This window comes from Thalassophryne amazonica, chromosome 16, assembly GCF_902500255.1.
Source record: "Thalassophryne amazonica chromosome 16, fThaAma1.1, whole genome shotgun sequence".
Classification (NCBI taxonomy): Eukaryota; Metazoa; Chordata; class Actinopteri; order Batrachoidiformes; family Batrachoididae; genus Thalassophryne; species Thalassophryne amazonica.
This window is the reverse complement of record NC_047118.1, coordinates 61,866,613-61,891,160: the sequence shown is the minus strand read 5'-3', so window position 1 is coordinate 61,891,160 and position 24,548 is coordinate 61,866,613. Positions and strand designations below refer to the sequence as shown.

The window sequence follows — 24,548 nt, the reverse complement described above, 5'->3', positions numbered from 1 at the left end:
CACAGAAAGGCTACAGGTAGGAATCAATCCTATGACCTTCTTGCTGTGAGGCAACAGTGCCAAACACTAATCCACCATGGTGCCTGCACATAACATCTGATTGATTTTTTTCTGATTTACTTGATTTGTGCATGTTTTTTGATACGGACTCCGCAGATGTTCCAAAATATGATGGATACAAAGGTTTTGGACTGTTCCAAAACAGTGTCGTGAGTTCCCCGTCACTAATTTGCAATACAGATGAAAAGATTTGGTTCCATCACCAGCCACACAATGTATCCATTCTTTCATTCCAGTTTTATTTTCCAGTTGTGTTGTATATTCCAACCTTTGATTTTTTTATTTACTCACTAGATGGAGGACCAGGCTGATCCACTTATTCACTGGCTGTTGCCAGAGCGCCGCCATCTTGGTTAGCGTTTAACAGACATCAATAGAAATCAATGTGGACATGATCTATGTTTTTACGCGTTTCAGGATAAATCTGCATTTTCCGTGCTATTACTGTGTTGTTACATTTATTCAAACTCAGTCCCACATTTGTACAGCCACTATTTGTCAAAACAAATACAGAAGAGGATCAAATTCTTTAAATAATAGACTTGAAGGAATTTGTTCATCCCAGTCCAGATGTTGTGAAGCAGGATAGAAAATAATACCATCAGTTTGTCAAGCACACCATGCCTGCCACAACACGAGATACTAGTCTGATCCTTAATGTCATTATGAAGTTAGAGATGAGAAACAATCAGGGGTGAAAGTAAGAGCGTCGCACACTCACATCATATTAAAGATATTAATAGCAAAGACTGCTCTTAACCCACCTGCAACGCTGCTTTTACAGAGCGCTTCTCTGCGAAAATATAAATAAATAAAATGAAACAGCCACACCAGCCAGGGTGAAAGTAAGATTATTCAATAATTTCTGGCCCAAGTTGAAAGAAATCTGAAAACACTACAGGATGCTGGAGTGTTCAGTATATCATAGAGAAATTAATCTCATTCGTGTATATTATATTAGTAGAATATACAATGTCAAAGTGACTGCCATGTGACCCACCAAACTGAGAGAAAAAGCATTTCCATTCTATCAATTTGCTCTTACAGAGTATGTTAGGATGGAAAACCTGATGTGAAGAAAAACTTGAGGCTAATTAAAAAGGGATAAATTGAGGCTTATGAAAGTGAGACTTATAATTGAATCGCTAAATGAATGGTGAGATATTTATCACAACAAAGCATTCAGGCAGTAAAACCGAAGTCACTACTTTACAGAATACAGATCGATACTAAAAAATGAATAATTTTCTAAGCTTTTTTTTTTCCAGAAATTTTAGTCATTTCCCAAATCATTAATATTACATATAATACACACTGATGAAATCTCACTCCACAATTTATTAGTATTTATTTTTTATTTATTTAACCTTCATTTAACCAGCTGACAATACTTTGTCAGCATGCCAATGTACCCGAACGCTGCACAAAACAGCATTTTCAGATCACTTTAACCCAAGTTTAAGTCAGCGCTTCATCGATTTCTATTTAATTTAATGCCTGAGCCTGACAACGCGGAATAATGCTAAGCAAGACGGCGGCCGCTGGCAACAGCTCACAGACTGCATCTGACTGGATTAAATAGAAATTGATGATTCCAACCCGTATTTGCCTATGTACCAAGCATCATGTTTCTCTCTGTGGTTGCTAGCTTAACTTGTTAGATAATGCTTCAATGAAAGTAGTTGCCGGTGAGGATATCAATGAGTACACAATGTGCTCAGCGTTTCAGCAGGTGGCAGACAAACTGTGTAAATTCAAACTCATCTGTTCACAATTTTCCATAATGCATTCAGCATCCAATAGACCTGGATTATTTGTCCCGTTAGGGTTAGGGTTAGCGTGCAATTTGGTTCCAGCCGGCTGGAGGCATGAAGAGCTGTTAGGATGAACAGGATGAAGTTAGGATGAAAACCTGGACAAGTCTCTAATATGATTTTTCGCTGGACTGAGGAAGTACACAAAGTCTTTTTTGGGGGTGGGGGCACACAAAGTTAGTGCATGGCATCACGGACTACATCGTCAGAATTATTTTTGAACTATCCAACTGTTTTTCCATGTTGACTGAGGACAATTTTGGACTCCTATTTAAAGTTTGTATGGGACTGTTGACGTCAAACGACCAGTAAGTGATGCACACCAAAATGTAAGTCCCTTTTCTGTTGTTTATAAATTAATTTAATATCTAATGACAAGGTCCAACCCCTATCAAGGAGAGTGGCTCTGGAGCCGAGGCTGTGGGTGGAGGCGAGACCCACCAGATCTAACTGGTATCGCTCCACCTCCCGCAGGAGCTCCGGCTCCTTCCCCCACAGCGAGGTGACGTTCCACACCCCCAGAGCTAGCCCCTGCCGCCCAGGTCTAGTTTGTCAAGGCCCTGGACTTTCACTGCCACCCAAAGGACAGTGCACCCGACAGCAGCGGTTCCCCCTGTGGGTGGTGAGACCACAGGGTGGAGATAGAAAGTCCACGTTGCTTTTTCGGGCTGTGCATCGGCCGGTGACCTGCAACACTCACTGGATCGGTTCGCAGCCGAGTGTGAAGCGGCTGGGATGAGGATCAGCACCTCTAAATCTGAGGCCATGGTTCTCAGCAGGAAACCAATGGATTGCCTACTCCGGGTAGGGAATATGGCCTTGCCCCAAGTGAAGGAATTCAAGCACCTCGGGGTCTTATTCACGAGTGAGGGGACGATGGAGTGTGAGATTGGCCAGAGAGTCGGCACAGCAGGGGCGGTATTGCATTCACTCTGCCGCACTGTTGTGACGAAAAGGGAGCTGACCCAAAAGGCAAAGCTCTCGATCTACTGGTCAATCTTCGGTCCTACTCTCACCTATGGTCATGAGCATTGGGTCATGACCGAAAGAACTAGATTGCGGGTACAAGCGGCCAAAATGGGCTTCCTCAGGAGGGTGGCTGGTGTCTCCCTTAGAGATAGGGAGAGAAGTTCGGTCATCCATGGGGAGCTCGAAGTAGGGTCGCTGCTCCTTCGTGTTGAAAGGAGCCAGCTGAGGTGGTTCAGGCATCTGGTAAGGATGCCTCCTGGGCACCTCCCAAGGGAGGTGTTCCAAGCACGTCCATCTGGGAGGAGAACCCAAGCAAGACCCAGGACTAGGTGGAGAGATTATATCTCTACACTGGCCTGGGAATGCCTCGGGATCCCCCAGTCAGAGGTGGTCAGTGTGGCCCGGGAAAGGGAAGTCTGGGGTCCCCTGCTGGAGCTGTTGCCCCCGTGACCCAAACCCGGAAAAGCGGTTGAAGATGAATGAATGAATGATCTAATGACAAGGATCTATTTTAGCCATTATACAACCCCTGGCAAAAATTATGTAATCACCGGCCTCGGAGGATGTTCATTCAGTTGTTTAATTTTGTAGAAAAAAAGCAGATCACAGACATGACACAAAACTAAAGTCATTTCAAATGGCAACTTTCTGGCTTTAAGAAACACTATAAGAAATCAGGAAAAAAAATTGTGGCAGTCAGTAACGGTTACTTTTTTAGACCAAGCAGAGGGAAAAAAATATGGACTCACTCAATTCTGAGGAAAAAATTATGGAATCATGAAAAACAAAAGAACGCTCCAACACATGACTAGTATTTTGTTGCACCACCTCTGGCTTTTATAACAGCTTGCAGTCTCTGAGGCATGGACTTAATGAGTGACAAACAGTACTCTTCATCAATCTGGCTCCAACTTTCTCTGATTGCTGTTGCCAGATCAGCTTTGCAGGTTGGAGCCTTGTCATGGACCATTTTCTTCAACTTCCTCCAAAGATTTTCAATTGGATTAAGATCCGGACTATTTGCAGGCCATGACATTGACCCTATGTGTCTTTTTGCAAGGAATGTTTTCACAGTTTTTGCTCTATGGCAAGATGCATTATCATCTTCCCAAACATCCTTTCAATTGATGGGATAAGAAAAGTGTCCAAAATATCAACGTAAACTTGTGCATTTATTGATGATGTAATGACAGCCATCTCCCCAGTGCCTTTACCTGACATGCAGCCCCATATCATCAATGACTGTGGAAATTTACATGTTCTCTTCAGGAAGTCATCTTTATAAATCTCATTGGAACGGCACCAAACAAAAGTTCCAGCATCATCACCTTGCCCAATGCAGATTCGAAATTCATCACTGAATATGACTTTCATCCAGTCATCCACAGTCCACGATTGCTTTTCCTTAGCCCATTATAACCTGTTTTTTTTCTGTTTAGGTGTTAATGATAGCTTTCGTTTAGCTTTTCTGTATGTAAATCCCATTTCCTTTAGGTGGTTTCTTACAGTTCGGTCACAGACGTTGACTCCAGTTTCCTCCCATTCGTTCCTCATTTGTTTTGTTGTGCATTTTCGATTTTTGAGACATATTGCTTTAAGTTTTCTGTCTTGATGCTTTGATGTCTTCCTTGGTCTACCAGTATGTTTGCCTTTAACAACCTTCCCATGTTGTTTGTATTTGGTCCAGAGTTTAGACACAGCTGACTGTGAACAGCCAACATCTTTTGCAACATTGCGTGATGATTTACCTCTTTTAAGAGTTTGATAATCTTCTCCTTTGTTTCAATTGACATCTCTCGTGTTGGAGCCATGATTAATGTCAGTCCACTTGGTGCAACAGCTCTCCAAGGTGTGATCGCTCCTTTTTAGATGCAGACTAACGAGCAGATCTGATTTGATGCAGGTGTTAGTTTTGGGGATGAAAATTTACAGGGTGATTCCATAATTTATTCCTCAGAATTGAGTGAGTCTATATTTTTTTTCCCTCTGCTTGGTCTAAAAAAGTAACCATTACTAACTGCCACAATTATTTTTCCTGATTTCTTATAGTGTTTCTTAAAGCCAGAAAGTTGCCATTTGAAATGACTTTAGTTTTGTGTCATGTCTGTGATCTGCTTTTTTTCTACAAAATTAAACAACTGAACGAACATCCTCCGAGGCCGGTGATTCCATAATTTTTGGCAGGGGTTGTATAAAACAAATAATGAATGTTTTTTCATTCTTTCAATGGAACAAATATTTAATTTAGTGAAAGCTGGAATTCGGTGAAAGCTGGAATGTTCCATTCAACAAGGCCAAGCGTTGAATGGAACATTCTAGCCTTCACCTCAGCAAACAAATCAAATCAAACTTTATTTGTATAGTACTTTACAAAAGTAACCACTGAACCAAAGTGCTTTACATGAATACATATAATTGAAAGAACAAAACAACCATCATAATAAGACTCTTCGTGCTAAAAGCAATTTTGAACAAATAAGTTTTTAGCTTAACTTTGAACAGAGACAAGATACTGATCGAGCGCAACTCAAGGGGCAAAGAATTCCAAAGTCTAGACCCAGCCACAACAAAAGAGCAGTCACCGCACTGCCTGCTTTTGGTCGTAGGGACCTCCAGCTGATGCTGACCAGCAGACTGCAAAGTTATGGTGGGTGTGTATGCACTATGCAGTTAACAGTTCACAAAGATAAGAAGGTGCAAGTCCATGTATAGCTTTAAAAACAAATATTAAGAGTTTAAAATCAATCCTAAAACAGACTGGAAGCCAGTGGAGAGTGGACAAAACCAGAGTGATATGACTATGTTTGTGTTTGTCATAAGGCGGGCTGCAGCATTTTGAACCCTCTGCAGACGTTGAAGAACGCTGTGGTTGACACCCACACACAATGCATTACAGTAGTCAATCCGGGAGCTAATAAAGGCATGCAAAGCCTTTTCAAGGTCTGTCTGTGAAAGAAAAGGTTTAACTTTAGACAGAAGACGAAGCTGAAAAAACTGGCTTTCACTACACAGTCAATTTGCTTGTCAAATTTTAAAAACTCATCAAATTTGACACCCAGGTTCCTTACAGTAAGTAGACTGACGGTAATGAGCAAGAGCACCTAAATCAGGTAACACATCACCCGGTTTGCAGCCAAACAAAATACATTCAGTGTTGCTCTAACTGAGATGTAAAAAATTCCGTGACAGCCAATGTTTAATGTCTGACAGTGCATTTTGTATTGACAGCAGTGTACAGGACCCATTTTGTGAGGCTGGTAAATAAATTTGCAGATCGTCTGCATTAAAATGAAAGGACAGATGATGTTTGGATATTACAGAACTCAATGGCAACATGTATAACAAGAACAGTAACAGACCAAGAATGGAACCTTGAGGCACACCTGTTGTTAGAGGAACAGTAGAAGATGAAAGATCATTTATCATGACCCTAAAGCTCCTGTCAGTCAAATAGGACTGACACCATTGAAGCACAGTGCCCCGAAGACCAACCTGTTGCTCCAAACGCATGGTCCACAGTATCAAAAGCTGCCGCCAGATCCACCATTACCAGGAGCATAGGTCTAAAGTATTAACAAGTAATGTACGAGTCCAAACAGAGGATGCCATTCTGCACCTTCAACAGAGCAGACTCAGTGCTGTGTCAAGACCTGAAACCAGATTGAAACTTTTCCAAGATGTGGTTATGTTCTAAAAACGTTTGCAACTGAATAAATACAACTTTTTCTCTCATCTTGGACAAAAATGACAAGTTATAAACAGGTCTAAAATTTGGTAGGACAGAAGGGTCCAAGCTGGATTTTTAAAGTAGTGATCTAACAACAGCATGTTTACAAACTTGTGGAACTGTACCAGTGCTAAGACAGCTGTTGATAAATGAAAGGAGGCATGGCCCAACAGAACTAAATACCTCAATTAGTATCTTAGCCGGAATTATGTCCAAAGGACAGTAACTAGGTGAAATGCTCCGCACCACCTCAAATAAATGAAATATTCGTACCAGTGAACTCATAAACATTCATTATTTGTATAATGAGGTATTACACAGGCACAATAAAGGTCCTTTATCGATTGTTCTAGTACAGCAAACTTATACCCCCATTACACATATGCCGATTGAGGCCGAATTGCGTCAGAATGACGCATCCGGCCACAATCGGGAAATATTGATGAAGACCAATGGATGGCAGTCTGTGAGCATCTACATATTTGGTCCCATTCGTACAGCTGTCCCGAGTGTGTTGCACATGTTCAAAACACTCTTGGCACCATCAAGATGCAGTTTTTGCATCATCTGATCGCAGTCTGCATATTCTGACAGCATAAAAACAGCATCTGAAATGATCTGTTCACGGTTGATTGAGCTCTGAGATTGATCGGTCACAGCAAAGCCTGCTGGCATGTTGTGGGATGTCCACCTTCACTGGACCACGGCCAGGGAGGGCAAATGAAATGTTGATATGTAATAATATGTATGTGGCACACATTCATCATATACCGTGAATGTGAACAGCACACAATCAAACCAAAAGTACTGTGTGCCACTGCACTTGTCCGTGGTCTCATGCGCAGTAATGTGTCACAGCGCACAGCAGGCACAGAGCTGAATGGATCTCACCAATGTAATATGGATATTATTACCTGAACACCATCTAAACTTTGTAGGAGTTGTGATGTGGAACTGTATCGCCAGGCCATGACAACGTTATTAAGCTTGAAATTCCCCTCCAACACGGAAACACGATCCTTTCACAGCGCAGAGCGCACAGAAACCAAACCACAGTCTGTCATGAAAAGCCTCACCCCGGCTGCAAAAATTAAATCCCATGTGATAATCCAACTGACATCACAGTGTACAGAGTTGTGTTGTGCTCCTGAAGTGAGCAAAAAAGAAAGAAGAAATTAAAGTTCACTGGAAAGGCTGTGTCTGAAGCATGGTGGGACTGCTTGGCTCACTGCCAGAAAACTTTTAACAAAGTTATCCAGTGGCATGTGCGTGTGCTTAGTGGCTCATGCAGTCTTTATGAACATACACACACACACACACACACACACACACACACACACACACACACACACACACACACACACACAGAGCTGTGTGATAATTTCAGCCCCACGCGAGTGCACACTCGCCCCACACACACACGCGCGCTGCGTACTCATGCACACGTACGCGTGAGGAAAACAGCGTTGCCTCTCACTCCGGTCCCGTGTTTGCCATCCAGACGTTTGGACATCGGGCAGTGTTCAGCGCCTTTTATGCCCGTCTGACAGCAGTCTGTGTCATCTACCTGTTGCACTTTGGATGCCATCGTGCAGGTGTGGACGAGGTAATCTGGATGTGTTCTGACACTGCTGACCACGCCTCTTCCCCCCCCCAACTGCGTCCAATGATGGTAATATTTGCCGTTTCGGCCTGGTTCCTGCACATTTTTGCTATGTGTGACAGGGGCTTAACTCACAGTCTAATCATGTCATATTCTTTTAATGTGGTGAGTTACAACTTGTAAGCATTTAATGTTTTTGAATTATTGCTAATTCAGGCTGATTGAGATGGAGAAACCTGCTCACTTTGTTGTCTACAGTTTTGCTGTCCAAGCCCTATGCTGTCAGTAGCACAGGAAATAACTCGTTCAAAAGGTTTTGGTTGTCCTTCTAATGGCAAACTAACAAAGAAATACAGCAAAAAACTTTGACATCATCAATAACAATGATACTGATTTTGGACAAACCAAATTACACTGTTGATTGTGAAAATATGGACATTCTTTTCATTTTTTTACAGAATATATATATATATATATATATATATGACTGTTTTAAAACACTGCCTACAGTTTCAGCAGATGAGCTACTGAAAGTCCAACAGCTGATCTCTCAAATAGTCCACATACGTGAACATCTCCAAGATCCGTGCACGGTTCCGGTGCATCTCTTTGTCTTGAATCTAAAATCAAGACAAACAAAATAACAGAGCTGACAGAGAGAGGGGTGAGCTCAAAACAGACATCCTTAATGTAATTTACCCCTTTAACGAGGTCCACCCTCCAGGCACTGATGCGTGCAATCAGCTGGTTCTCTCTGTCATTAATCTTTGACAGGCGGTTATTGTGGCAGGTGGTCAGTGCTTCCATCACTGACTCTTTGTCTTCAAACATCTACACAGAGAAGAGAGACAGGCAGGAGACACAAACAGTTGTACCGTAGTAAGATATAAGGTTTGATACGAGCATTTAAGGGTATTCTGAATTCAATGCCTCAGTTTTAGGTTTCACTCTTTTATGGACTCAGCCTGCTCTTTTCTTGTCCTTAAGGACAAGACCTTATTGATAAGGTCCAACCAATACCTGATGTTGTCTGAGTACTACAGGTTGGGCTTGCCTTATTCACACGTGAGTTTATAACGTGATAATAATGCAAACATTTATTATAATTTTTGGATGATCTTTTCATTACTAACTCTATTAAAACCTTTCTCACAGTCAATAAAACATATATGCAAAGTTTTTTGCTTGTCTAGAGAAAAACTGATCGTAGGTTGAAAATACATAGCTCATCTTGTTGCCCGCCTGAAATCCACTTTGATGCTTTCATATTTCTGTGACAATCTTACAATTTCCCTTTTCATACTATGTATTATCATTTTTCGGTCGACACAGCCGAATGATGAACTTCAAAATCCTAACAACACATTGCTCGACAAACTGGTACATTACATACAGTCAGTGGTGGGCACAGCTAACCAAAAAATTAGCTTTGACAACCACTAATCAGCTAACTGAAAAGTTATCTTTTATATACGACGGCATATTAGGGCCATTCAAAGACAGGAAAAAAAGAATGAAGATTAAATTTTTGAGTTTAAATTCACAAATATAAGAGCATAAACATGCAAATTTAAGAGAAATTACACGCACATTTGCGAGATTAAAAACATGCAAATCTGCAAGAAAAAAGTAGCAAATATGCCACAATTAAACACACAGATTTTTGAGACTATAAACATGCAAATATGTGAGAAAAAAGCAGCAAATTGGCAAGAAAAATGTAGCAAATTTGCCAGATTAAACACGCACATTTTGGAGATTAGAAACATACAAATCTGTGAGGAAAAAAAGTAGCACATTTAACGCTAGCTACATTATCTTCATAATTTGATAAATAGCCAAATCAACATAGCTAACATCCAGGCTAGCTGTTACCTGCATTTGCATTAACTGTAAGCACAAGCATTATAGCATTATTTCTCTTATCTCTCAGACATTAAATATTGAAAACGCTGCCCATGTATTAATTCTTTTTGACTGTACAAACATACATGATGAAGCCATTGTCCCATCTCATTCCATCGCTATATGGCGCCAATAGGCTGCCTTTGCATGTGCATTTATGTACCTATAGTTTTACGTGTTCTAATCTCGCGTTGTCTTTTTCTCGCAAATATACATGTTTATAATCTCGCAAATTTGCATGTTTAAATCTCGCAAAATTGTGTGTTATTTCTCGCAAATTTGCATGTTTATTCTCGTATATTTGTGACTGTAAACTCGAAAATGTAATCTCCATTTTTTCCCCCCTGTTATGTGTGGGACGCGGCTCGAGGAGCGGTCCAGCGTCTGACTGAACCCAGCGCTAAATAACCAGAAGCAGCTCCAAAAGAAACAATTTTATTTTCTAATCACCCATCGGTACTGTACAAGAAATACAAATTAAATAATACTGGTGGGGTGAAGAGGCTGCGCGCTCTCTCAGCGCCTCAACGGACCGGAGCCCGAACGTTCTGGACTCAGGTTTTCCGCCGACACCCCCCAGGTGGCTTTTCCCAGAACTGTACTCTGTGGAGGGGGAACAGAGGTGAGATTATTCGATACTGTTACCAGAAAACTATTAAAGGCACACTTATCAGCAACACGTTCAGTTCAGGTTTCAGAGTTAATTCAGATGAACAGCTGCTCACGGCTTGTGTAGGTTTATTATTCCGCACACCACAGCCGTGAGGAGCAAACAAGACAATTTCTTCAATGTTTAAATTTAGCTGTGCAAAAAACACCACATTATATTCACAAATAAGCCTTTAAAGATAATCACCTCTGATGTGTGCTGACAGCTTTTGCCTCTCACCCTAGTCCTCCTTCACAGACGTAATGTCAAACTCTGGAGCGGCCCTCAGCGTCCCCAACGGTCATAACAAGGTTGTATTCTCCGGCAAACAGCCCTCATCACTGCTGGCTTAAATGCAACTCCTCATTTCTTCATTGACGCCAGCTGAGAGTCCTTAGTCTGCACGTGAATGTCACAGGTGTTGCAGATCATCCTGATAAAGAGCCACACGAGGATGCAACAGGTGCAACCAATCATCACAGAGGTGAGAGACTCTTCTGCAGCACAATTTTCCCAGAGGTCAGTCCCAGACCACCTAGGAAGGAAAACAAACACAAACCCAACAAAACAGTGTCCAGCCAAGCCCCCCAACACACAACACCCCCGTCTTTGAATGGTCCTAATACACCGTCGTATTTATAACGCCCTAACTGATAAACCACCAAAAAATTTATTGGAAGCTACAGCTAACCGATAACTTTCAGTATTGTTTCCAGTACACCCTTAACTACTGACAATCCGATTTTGAGTTTTAACACTGCCAACGCTTCTGACAGAATCAAAGGTCATCACAAATCCAAACAGCCCGGGAGTCAGCGCTTTTGTCTATGTGCACCCTGCCTAACTGCTGTCATTTACCTTGTGTTATTTACCTTGACCACATACAGTGGTGCAGACAGCTTGAAAAGGAAAGCAGGTTTGACTTATGGTTTTGATTTATAAACCAAATTAATCTGGATTGTTGGGATGGTGTCGTGACACGGACCCACAACAGGGGGCGCTAAGGAACGGACAATGGATAAGCCAACGAGTAACAATTTAATGTTGTGAAAACACACAACGGAATACAGACAGAAATATGGATTGCCAATAATACACCAGGTGACGTGTGGGCAGGCTCGAAGATAGAAGACCTCTGGCGAGAGAAGAGCTGATTCCCACACAGCTTCCACCACCAACGGGCCTGAAGAACACCGGAGCCGCCAAGTCCCGAGTCCCCAGGTGGCCTCTGCCTTCGGCTGTCGACCCTGGTACTGCTGGCAGAGACTAGAGAAAGTCCAGGTGAGTGTGAGTCCGCACACTCAGTAGTCCACTCACAGTTAATGTTCTTTTATGGAGGGAGCACCTTCACCTCCAATCACACACTCGTGCAGCTCCTGTTTAACCACTTATCTGAGATGGAGCGTGATGCAAAGTTGTCGCGGTCACGCCTTTACGCCAGCTCCGATAAGGACACCACAGGGCAAACGGCTGCAAAGAAGAGTTCAGTGGTAGTTTAGCAGAGAAATTTCAATAGAGACAGATTACCTCTTGGTTGCTGATTTCTCGGCGGGGAGGTGGAGTTGCAGTCCGGCTTTTATGGTGATGTGGATGATGAGTGACAGCTGGTGCTGGTGATGAGTGACAGCTGTCACTCTCTGTTGCTCCGACGCCCTCTCGTGCTTGAAGCCCGCACTTCAAGCAGGGCGCCATCTGGTGGTGGTGGGCCAGCAGTACCTCCTCTTCAGTGGCCCACACAACACTGGATAGTTTAACTACATTAATGTCAAGTCTGCCATTTCTACAAAGTGAAAATATAACATATATCTTTTCATTTTAAAATAATGCACTAATTCTGAAGTTTTGAACATATTAACACACAGATGCCAAACTGTATTACGGGTCAACTGAGCCTCAATTCAATTTATTCACTTTATATAGCGCCAAATCACAACAAAGTCACCTTCACACAAAACAATACAGAAAACAAAATAAAATGAATTAAAAGATTACAAAGCATAGTAAAACAGTACAAAAGTAAAAAGCAAAGTAACATAATATGCCAGTATGTAATATGCCATCCAGTAGATGGGTCAAAATGCATAGCACACTGCCAAGATGGCAGTGTGAATGATGCCTGGTTATATCATGGTTGTTGCTGCCTTGCTGAATCACAACTTAACAAACAGAATTTTCAGTTTTTCAAATGCCTTTTTTAACAAATGAAAAAAAAAGGACATATTTTACAAATACACAATTGTAAAAACAAACACACACGTTAAGTTTTGTGTGGATTAAATTAATCAACCAATCGGTGATCACAGGCTCAGTTTACCCATAATGCAGTTTGGCATCTGTATGTGTGTGTGTGTGTGTTAATATGTTCAAAACTTCAGAATTAGTGCATTATTTTAAAATTAAAAGATATGTGTTATATTTTCACTGTGTACAAATGACAGAGTTCACAATAATGTCATTAAACTGTCTGGATTAATTTGGTTTATAAATCAAAACCATAAGTCAATCCTGCTTTCCTTTTGAGGACTTCGGCCTCACGGCTGGACCGCTGTATGCTGTAAAGGGTAATGACTTTTGTTTTGTTTTTTTGTTCCCCCCCCTTCTTCCTTTTCCTGTAGCACCCTGATAGCTAGGTCTCTTCTGCTGGGGTAGAATTGAACTCAGCTCCTCTTACCTGCCTCACTGCTGCAAAATACATAGCAGACAGGAGCCAACAGGATTTGTAAATGTTTTTCACTGTTAATATTATGTAAAAAAAATGTTAGCGGTCTGAAAGTTACTGGAACTAAATTTATCAGAAGCTCGTTTGTTCCCTGATGGTTTTTGAAGTTAGCTGAAAAGAACAAAAATTTAGCTTTGATGATAATTAGTGGTTAGCGGACCCAGTACCCACCCACCGCATACAGTATAGTATATGAATGCACATAGACAGTTGTGGGCTGTCAGAATGATGGCTGAGCATAAATGCCCATTATGCATTTCAGAATATTTTATGTCACAGTTTGGAGTAAAAAAACATAAGTTTAACTCTGACCATTGCAATGTCTTCTGGCATGTCGTCGTCCAGCGTGCCATCCTCCACTTTCTTTAGCGTTTCTACAGCAATCCCCCGCACCTTCTCATCATATTCGTTCTCTAGATCTCGACATTGGGCAAATGTATTGTTGTGTTAAAGAAACGCGTATAAATGCCCTCATGTGTAACTTTTTCAGGCCAAGGACCACATAACAAAAAAACAAACATAAAGCAAAACAAATGTCATGGACCACCTAACTTCTCAAATATCCAACCAACAGTACATTGCAAACAAGAGCAGTCTGAGATTTCTGACATCTGCCAATCCGGATCACCTCCAAAATTCAGTGGAGTCTTCCATGCCCTAACATCTATACCTGTGTTGCAAATTTGATGAGAATCTGTGAAGTAGATTTGATGTAATCCTTCAACGCCTATATAAAGTGAAATACATATAATTTCAACTAACTGCCTTCAAACTTCATATCTCCACTATTGCAAAATATGTTGTGTATTGTCACATATGCAATAAAATCTCTTCTAGGCTTTTTAGAGCAACATCTCAACAAAATACGTAAATGTCCATTTTTACAAAAATACACTACGAGTCAATGCTTAGTGCCTCAATTTAAATGTAAAAGTCTCCCAAAAATGTTATCATTAAAAGCTCTTATTGTGAAGCATATTCAGGAAGTGGTGGTCACCATGAGTTTGTAAAGAACATATTGTAAAAAAAAAAAAAAACTACAACAATTCCTGCATGTGTATCTTATCAGATCTGCTGCATAATGATTGTTCTAGGTGAGCTGAAGATTTTCACCAAATTCTGTGAGAATATTGAAAGTATTTTTGAGTAAAGCTTGTTGCAAATTCAACAGATGCCCAAAAACATTTTGTCCTCAATAGATGTAAAAAAAATTGTTCAAAGGGATAGAGGATATAATACTTTAGCTGTTTCAGTGAAGTTGGCAGTCATGTCTGAGATGTTCTGGTCAAAGATTTGGATGATGTCCTGAAATGAATGGAAGCAGAGCATCATTGTGACAAAGTATTAAAATAAAGCATATTGATTTAGACATACAATATTTGATTAATCGATAAAGAGTCTCTGTGAATTCAGAAGTACAGGCAGTTTGAAAGAAAGAAGGGACTTTTTTTTTCCTTTGTTTGTTCAGAGAAAATAGTTTAATGAAATCTGGATCTCAGTCACCTCCAACTGGACGACCAACTGCATTTCCAATGCCATAAGAGAATCAAACAGTGTGTCAATTCCACGACTGCAGGCCTTAACTTTGACCTCAAACTCATCTGAGTCAGAAAGCTGGTGCAACTCCTTCATACTCTGTAAAACAGACATCATTAAAATGCTCAGCATTACAGACCAAGGCTGTTCCAACATTTACCCAAGCAGCATCAAGAGCACATGTGAACAATTGGAGGCCTGGGGGCCAGACACAACCCTCACCCCAAATAAATGTGACCATTAGATACATTTTCTCATAATTGCTGCTGTATTTTTAATGCACATTATCTCCTGTACAGGCTACTGTTGTATGGGTTGTTACTTGGTCAGATAAGAGGGAAGATGAGTGGAAAAAGCTGAAACCCTCTCCTTCAAAAAAGAAAAAGTTCCATTTAAAATGGGAAATGGATTACTACGAGGTCTGCTGGAAAAGTATTGGACCTTTTTTTAAAAAAAAACCTGATGGTTTGAATCAAGCCTGCTTGCGTGAGCCAACCTTGAACCTTCATGTGCATGCGTGAATTTTTTCACGCCTGTCGATTGCGTCATTGCTGGCAAGCAGCATTTGTGTGAGGTGGTGTGTAGTGCGCTCGGCGGATTTTCATTGCAAGAAAAATGACGGCACAACTGGAGCAGCGCCACATCAAATTTCGCCAGAAACTGAGCAACAACCAGGTGCAAACCATTCGGAAGATTCAGACAGCTTTCAGTGGGTTTTCAGTCGTGTGACTATCTGAGAAATTGTGGAAGAGGTGGGCATCATTTTTCGGAGTCCAGCATGTCCTGTGAGGCTTCAACACGAAGGCGCCTTTGCTCCGTCAGTAGTGGCACGAATTTCACTGCAACTCTTTTCATGGCCAAATCTACACAATGAAATGTGCTGAAAAAGTGCTGATGTTCACCTCTTCTGCAATTTTTCGGATAGTCACACGACGGTCCTGCATCACCACAGCATTCACTTTGGCAATGAGCTGGTCATTTCGGCATGTTGATGGCCGACTGGAGCGCGGCTCGCTCTCCACCGTTGTGCAGCCGTCTTTAAACCAGTTGTACCACTTCTTAATCTGTGTGACGCCCAGAGCATCATCACCAAAAGCTGTCTGAATCTTCCGAATGGTTTCCACCTGGCTGTTGCTCAGTTTCTGGCAAAATTTGATGCGGCGCTACTCCACTCGTTCCATCATTTTCTTTGCAATGAAAATCCGACAAGCACACAAACGCTGCTTGCCAGCAAATGATGCAATTAACAGGCGTGAAAAAATTCACGCATGCGCACGAAGGTTCAAGGTTGGCTCACGCAAGCAGGCTTGATTCAAATACATCAGGTTTTTGAAAAAATAAATAAGGTCCGATACTTTTCTAACAGACCTCGTATTTCATTAAAATTGCTATTGTGCATTTATTCTAAAATTAATGTAGTATTATAATATGTATATGTCGTGGACATGAATGAGCGAAGTTCTTCAGCATCTCACAATGTCATTTAGGTCCTTCAGACTTTTTTTTTTTTGAGTAAATGCTCCAGGGAGCATGGCTAAAACCTTTCAGATTCTGTGGGTGCTCTGCTCCCCCCGTGCCCCCGCCTTTTTAAGCATTTTTCTATATCTGCCTCTCACATGCCTGGAAGCTCCTCACCATCTAACCATATCATTTAGGTCCTTCAGACTTTTTTCCAGTAAAATGGTTCTTGGGAGCATGACCATGACTGAAACCTATCAGCTTATGGGGGTGGGGGCTCCACTTAAACCCCTGCTCTTTAAGCATTTTTTAAATGTAGATATAAATTAATATTCAAGGTTTTCAGCTAGTTGACAGTAGGGCTGTAAAATATGGCCAAATTATCATATTTCAATATTTTCATATCAATATGACATATGATATGACTTTGATTTCACAGAAAGTGCAGCAACAGTGAAAATTCAACAAATACCACATTCATTTTGCACTCATCATAATGTTAGGATACAGTGCCCTCCAAAAGTATTGGAACACTTGGTATTTCACACATTTTAATTTGTTTATGCCATTTCAAATACAAGAAATACAAAAAATATAAAGAATAAAAATTTGTAAAATTATCTTCCTCAAATGCAAACTGAAAACAAATCTCTAAAACCTGATAATACCTGTAAATAATAATCAGTTTTATTGCCAGTTTTCTTCAGACACGTCAAGGGATGGAAGCATGAACATTTCCAAGTCACTGAATATGTCTTTGACTTTATTTACATCAATTATAAAAAAATACACAAGTTTCTTTCACCAGAACATCAAATCTGGGCTTTCATCTCAAATGTACTTGCTGGCAAATTGTAGCTGAAGTTTCAGGTCTTCTTTTTAAGAAAACCCTCTACACCACTCCATCATGAAGTTGGATTTTATATTTTTAATTTGATCAAGTTGCAGACATTTGCTTTCAGTTTGAGTTTAAGGAAGATAACTTTAGATTTATTTATTTATTTGTATTTGAAATGGCATAAACAAATTAAAATGCGTGAATGCCAAGTGTTCCAATACTTTTGAGTACAGTTGAGAAACATTCCGTGGTCTAAATTAAAAGATGCTCCAATCAAATAAAAAACTACACCACCTTATATGCCTGATCATAAAGATTCCAAAAAAGGTATAGTATGGACAATCTGTGACTGAATGTTATGGAGTTATGAGGTAAAAGCAGCAAGAATGGTGACAAAGGTCAGTTTCAGTTTCTACAGGGGTCAAAAGTTAAAGATACTCCATTAATTTAGCTCCAGCTGTATTTGTGCTGAATTTGATGCTTGTATCACCATTTGAAGGACTGTTTCAGTTATCAGCTGCACTAATAAGCCAACAGGGCATGAACCAGCTGCTGTCTGATAAGTTAAATGTGTACATAAACCAACCCTAATTAAAGGAGAAATGCTGCTTATAACAACCTGGACCTCATTTCTGGCATAAAATATGGTCGTTTGCTCACCAATATAATTTTGGTGTCATTATTAGGCCATGGTTCAAATGATGTGTTCAGTTCAAATCTGAGACAAACATTTTTCTTCTCCTACTACTGTGGATTAGAACTTTTTGCGATACACAGCACCAACTACTGGACAGGAGGAACCTAGCAGTGAATGTGACTCTCTGATTTCAAAATGCAGCTCTTTTCAACCAGATGTATGGTGCAGTGACATGGCAATCATCTGTGTCCAACGAGATTTCAGGGGAGTCCAGTGCAACCCTGGCCTCCGCTCTAACTCCACCCATGCCAAGAAGTGTTCAACATTTAACATTTCCTGTTTCACTGTGGACTCAAAATTTGGCACTTCCTGTTTCAGTGTGAACTTGCCACTGAGCTCCCACGAGATTCCATGGGATCTCATCTGTCAATCTAGGAACTGTTTGACATTTCTTGTTTCACTGTAGACTCAAAATTTGGCACTTCCTGTTTGGGACTACCTGTACCAGCGAGCTTTCCGCTTTGCGCGGTGCTTCGCTCGTATAAAATTTACTTCACTGTAGTAAATATCAGGTGATTAACTGATTCCATCTGCTCAAAGTGATATTAATCAGTGAAATCACCTGGTGGAATCAGTGACTGCAAAGAAAACCTGCATCCTCTTGGCCCTTTCTGGAACAAGTTGCCCACCCCGACCTACTGTTTCAAGGTGAATTATTAAAGGGCATGTCTCACATTTTTTTAACATCCCAGTTAGTAAGACAGCATAAACGTACTCATGATTGTAAGTGTCTCTGCACACGTGCTAATAACTAGTGATCTCTGATGTATTTTATTCCTTTCACTCTGAGCGTTAACAGGTGCATTTCCGGACAACGTTTCACTCAGCAATCCTCGGCATTTTTCAGTGTGTGACGTCCTTATTAGCAAAACAGAAACATCCCAGTGACTGACAGACAGAGTGAAACAAACCTGCTCCATCCAAAAACGAAGCTTCTGAGCTGCTGTTCGAATGTGATGGCTCAGATTTACAGAGAGGAGAGGACATGCTTCACCCTGAAACTCTTAACTTTTTCAGAGTGTCAGATTTTGGAGACTAAAGTGTGGTTATGTGCTGTTTGTGTGGATGCTTGTGTACTGAAGCTGTGTACATGGATGTGGGACATCTGACTCTGTTTTTAACAGACTGCCTGGACACAAAGATGGATTTGTTACATTGGAAAAAGTCAGAATACATTATTTCCAGGAGTTCATTTGCCCTACTGAGATATCCCATAATCCTTTGCACACCAGAGAGTTGCTGCAGTCTGAACAACATAGAGAATCCAGATGACGACAATTGCAAGTGAGCATTGTACTACCAAAATGTACATTTTTATGCTTTTCATCAAGTTAATAAGAGGCTGCATGCATGGGACTCTGAAAACTTGCTAAAACAAATATTCCAAAATCCGTGTCTGCTACGTTTAATCTGCGTGGGATTTAATAAATGCAAACTGAATTTCAGACATCTTATACAGTGGCTTGCAAAAGTATTCAGCCCCTTGGTATTTCACGCATTTTAATTTGTTTATGGCATTTTAAATACAAAAAGTAAACCAGGCTTCTCAATATAAAAATTTTTAAAATTATCTTCCTTAAACTCAAAGTGAAAGTAAATCTCTACAACCTGATATAAAAAAAAAAATATATATATATATATATATATATATATATTCCAAAGGGGCTGATTACTTATGCAACCCATCATCTTGGCTTTTATATTTGTAATTAATTTATATCAAGTTGTAGAGATTTACTTTCAGTTTGAGTCTAAGGAAGATCATTTTTGAAATTTTTATATTGAGAAGCCTGATCTACTTTTTGTATTTAAAATGCCATAAACAAATTAAAATGCGTGAAATACCAAGGGGCTGAATACTTTTGCAAGCCACTGTATATTACTCTGGAACAAAGATGACAAACAGTGTTGTAAAGGACAATAAGCAGGATGTTAAAGAGCAAACTTCACTTTCCCTCAGAATGACATGAATAGGAATCGATTGCGGCTCACAGCAACTCCCACTGAAAATAACGGAGAAACAACCTGAGCTTCTGGCATGTTTACATAAAACAAACACAATAACAATGTCTATAAACCAAGATTATATATTCACGAGAGTTTTAGGCACAATATACAAAAGGTTTTATGTTGTGATGTTAATGCTGTTGTTCGTGTGCAGCGGTTAAAGTGCAGCCTGATCTAACCATCTCAATGCTGTTCTCAATGTTAATGACATCTTGCAGCGTGGCGACCTCTCTGAAGTTTTGCAAGATTTTGCGGGATTTGAAACTTCAATAGGGTGAATGGACATGATTTTACGTGCCACGATCGGGAGAGAGAGGCAGAGCTACAGCCGTGGTGATCTTACGCATGCTCGTGCCTGTGCTTGTTTGATCGCGTGAAGCTTACATTTCATAACATGACGGTGAGTCTGGAATGTTCAGGATTTTACCCCTTTTGTGTTTTGTGTCTAGATTTCTTTTTTTTTAAACTGTGAGATAGTGTAAATTTGGAGCTGGAATGTGTGTGCTGCGAAGCTTGCTGTGTGTGTTTGTGTGTGTGTATGTGTGTGTGTGTGTGTGTGTGCGCGCGCGCGCGCGCTGTGTAGCTGACAAGACACTTGTGTTCCCCTGGCAGCAGATGTATTTTTTTAGATTTTATTGATAACAATACTTATAATTAATCGTGTACAAAACTGATCCTGGAGTAGAAATGGTTATTGACAGACTGCGTTTATGACTCATGGCTACAGGTGCATATCAATCTTCTTGGAGCCGCAGCTTTTACCGTGACTGCAGCAAAATTAACAGTTACCACTTAAAAACGAGTCATCATAATACAACATCACACTTATGTAAACATTGGAATTAATCTGTGCCTCAGTTTTTAACGTTATCAGCTGGGACGCTTCTAGTTGCGACATCACTTGTCGGAAACACCCGAGTACTCACGACTACTTTGTTTTCGGGCATCTCCATAGCTGTTTGAACTTTGAAACCGGTCACGGAAGTGCACAAAGTAATCCCGGTGGATCATCGGATGGTCACTAACAGCCTAAATCTAAATTGTAAAGATTTTGGTGCGACATGTCCTTTAAAGTGGAAAATAATCTCACCAACCCGATCTGACCAGATTCACAAAACCAATTTGAAAATCTGGAAAGGTTCAATGGAGTATTTGGTGTTTTTAAAGCTTTTGATGATTGAAGGAAACACTGAGTTGACAGTAATTTGAGTTTGACTTGACCTTTTGACAACGAGAATGACATTTCAGATACACACACCTAATTACCATAATGTCATGATATCATCAAACCTCTGTTTCACCTCCTCGTGTTGCAGATCATAGCTGTCTACTAGCTCTACCGCCCTCTGCTGGTTGTCCGAGACAGCCTGTGTTTGGCCCCTGAAGAAGGACTTCACCTCTGTCTCTCGCTGCTTATGTTCAAACAGTCCTGCTTCAAATAATTGCATGCACAGCGTCACCATCTGCTGCTCAAATGTAGGAAAAGAGTCAAGGAATTATCGAAGGGATGCAGATGAGTGGGTGCATGGTTCCATTCCAGCCAGATTGTGGAGACAATAATTCACTAAAAATAAATGGTATAATTTTGTAATTCACCAAATTAAAAAAGCACATAATAAAGATGAATTAATATTTTTTGTGGTGAACTTTGATGTACCAGATCAATCATACAGCCAACTAATGTGAAATTTGTCAACCACCCACTTACGTAAACACTGAAAATGATGTGTGCACTGCCACCATTCATGTCAGTGTCAGCTGAGAGCTGCAGGGAGAAACGTGACACACACCATGGGGGCAAAATACAGGACAAAAAAAATACAACAGGGAATCTATATAAAATGCTGTCAATTATACCAAAACATGCCCTTACCACCCACCTCAGTTTGGCTTGTCAGTATCTCATAAATAAAAAGTGAAATTTCCTATCGATGGCATATACGAGGTCTGTGAGAAAAGTATCCGACCTTTTTATTTTTTTCAAAAACCATATGGATTTGAATCACGTGTGATTGCATCAGCCAAGCTTGAACCTTCGTGCGCATGCGTGAGTTTTTTCACGCCTGTCGGTTGCGTCATTCGCCTGTGAGCAGGCTTTGTGTGAGCACTGTTCCACCCCTCTCGTCGTTTTTTTATTGCGAATAAATGTCTGAACGATTTGGAGCTTTGCTGCATCAATTTTTTTCCAGAAACTGTGAGAGACCTCCAGGTGGACACCGTTCAGAAAATTAATATGGCTTTCAGGGATGATTTTATGGGGATTACACAGATTAAGGAGTGATCCAGACGGTTTAAAGACCACCCACAACTGCTGAGAGCGCACCGCGCTCCGAGCGCCGATCGACAGGCTCACACCCCGCTGAAACAACCAGATCATTTCCAACGTGGTTGATCCGGGACGTCGTCTGACTTTCACAAAAAGGCAGAAGGCGTGGACATCAGCACTTTTTCGGCACATTCCACTGTTACAGGAGTTTTTTTCATGGAAAGAAAAGCGGAGGGACGCGCCACGGAGCCGTTCATTACGCGGCACAAAACCATCTCCGTGTTGGTCTCTCAGGACGGCTTTCAGGTGGATTTCAGACGGCTGTCGGTTGCTTTTCAGTCGTGTGATTATCCGAGAAATTGAGCATGAGCTGGACATGCCCCAACATGTCCTGTGAGGCTTCATCATGGCGTTGCTTTGCGCCATGCGGCTCCACCGCGACACACGGAACTCCTCCGCACGTCTGTCTCAATGTGCCGAAAAAGTGCTGATGTCCACATCTTTTCACAATTCCTGTGCTAGTCAGACGACATACCGGATCAAGACAGCGTCCAGTTTAGAAATGAACGGCACATTCCACTGTTACAGGAGTTTTTGTCATGGAAAGAGGAGCGGAGTTCCGCGCGTTGCGGTGGAGCCGCATGGCGCAAAGCAACGCCGTGATGAAGCCTCACAGGACATGTTGGGGCATGTCCACCTCATGCTCAATTTCTCGGATAATCACACGACTGAAAAGCAACCGACAGCCGTCTGAAATCCACCTGAAAGCCATCCTGAGAGACCAACACGGAGGTGGTTTTGTGCCGCATAATGAACGGCTCCGTGGCGCGTCCCTCCGCTTTTCTTTCCATGAAAAAAACTCCTGTAACAGTGGAATGTGCTGAAAAAGTGCTGATGTCCACGCCTTCTGCCTTTTTGTGAAAGTCAGACGACGTCCCAGATCAACAAAGCCTTCACGTTGGAAATGATCTGGTTGTTTCAGCGGGGTGTGAGCCTGTCAATCGGCGCTCGGAGTGCAGCGCGCTCTCAGCAGTTGTGGGCGGTCTTTAAACCGTCTGGATCACTCCTTAATCTGTGTAATCCCCATAAAATCGTCCCTGAAAGCCATATTAATTTTCCGAACGGTGTCCACCTGGAGGTCTCTCACAGTTTCTGGAAAAAAATTGATGCAGCAAAGCTCCAAATCGTTCAGACATTTATTCGCAATAAAAAAACAATGAGAGGGGTGAACCAGTGCTCACACAAAGCCTGCTCACAGGCGAATGACGCAACCGACAGGCGTGAAAAAACTCACGCATGCGCAAGAAGGTTCAAGCTTGGCTAATGCAATCACACGTGATTCAAATCCATATGGTTTTTGAAAAAAATAAAAAGGTCGGATACTTTTCTCACAGACCTCGTACAGGCTTAGAAAGGGTTAATCTGGACTCCAAATTCTTCTTCCTTTGGTTGCTCCCATTAGGGGTCCCCACCACAGGCCTACCGTTTCCATTTCACCCTGTCCTCTGCATCTTTCTCTGTCACACCAACCCCTTGCATGGCCTCCCTTAGCACATCCATAAACCTCTTCTTTGGCCTCCCTCTTCTCCTCCTGCCTCGTGGCTCCATCCTCAGCATCCCTTTCCCTATATAGCCTGGGTCCCTCCCTCCTCTGTCCAAACCATCTCAAACTTGCCTCTCTGAGTTTGTCTTAAAACTGTCCCACCTGAGCTGTCCCTCTGATATGTTCATTCCTAATCCTGCCCATCTTTATTAAGCTCTGCCACCTCCAGCTCTGCCTCCTGACTTTTTGTTCCTGCCACGTCGCTACCTTGTCTCACTACTGTCTTGTAGACTTTCCCCTTCACTCTTGCTGATATCCTTCCATCACAAATCACACCTGCCACCTTTCTCCACCCACTCCACCCTGCCTGCACTCTTCTTCCCCTTCTTACCACACTCTCCATTACTTTGATTTGGATAGTTGACCCCAAGTATTTAAACTGAGCTACATTAGCCACCACCTCTACTCGTAACTGCATTATTCCACTGGGCTCCATCTCATTCACACACATGTACTCACTCTTGCCCTTACTGACTTTCATTCCCCTTCTCTTCAGAGCCTATCTCCACATCTGCAGGCTAGACTCAATTTGCTTTCTAGTCTCACTGTAGATCACAATGTCATCTGCAAACATCATAGTTCATGGAGACTCCTGTCTGATCTCACCCGTCAACCTGTCCATCATGACTGTGAACAAGAAAGGGCTCAGAGCTGATCCTTGGTGTAATCCCACCTCCACTTTGAATGAATCTTTCAT

The 24,548-nt window shown here is 41.4% G+C and overlaps 1 protein-coding gene across 2 annotated transcripts in view; it reads right to left on the bottom strand.

Annotated features, from left to right (window-relative positions):
* Positions 1–8,656: 8,656 nt before the first annotated feature.
* The window catches only part of drc3 (dynein regulatory complex subunit 3), a 32,943-nt gene continuing 17,051 nt past the window's right edge, over positions 8,657–24,548 (bottom strand). The window contains exons 8-13 of one of the 2 annotated variants that reach the window (XM_034191088.1): positions 21,284–21,458; positions 14,950–15,081; positions 14,681–14,751; positions 13,759–13,882; positions 8,873–9,004; positions 8,657–8,793 (exon numbers count right to left, since the gene is read on the bottom strand). In XM_034191088.1, the coding sequence (XP_034046979.1) occupies positions 8,698–8,793; positions 8,873–9,004; positions 13,759–13,882; positions 14,681–14,751; positions 14,950–15,081; positions 21,284–21,458 (730 nt within the window). In that variant the 3' untranslated portion in view covers positions 8,657–8,697. The remainder of the gene's footprint in view (positions 8,794–8,872; positions 9,005–13,758; positions 13,883–14,680; positions 14,752–14,949; positions 15,082–21,283; positions 21,459–24,548) is intronic. The other variant, XM_034191089.1, reaches the window with a different exon arrangement.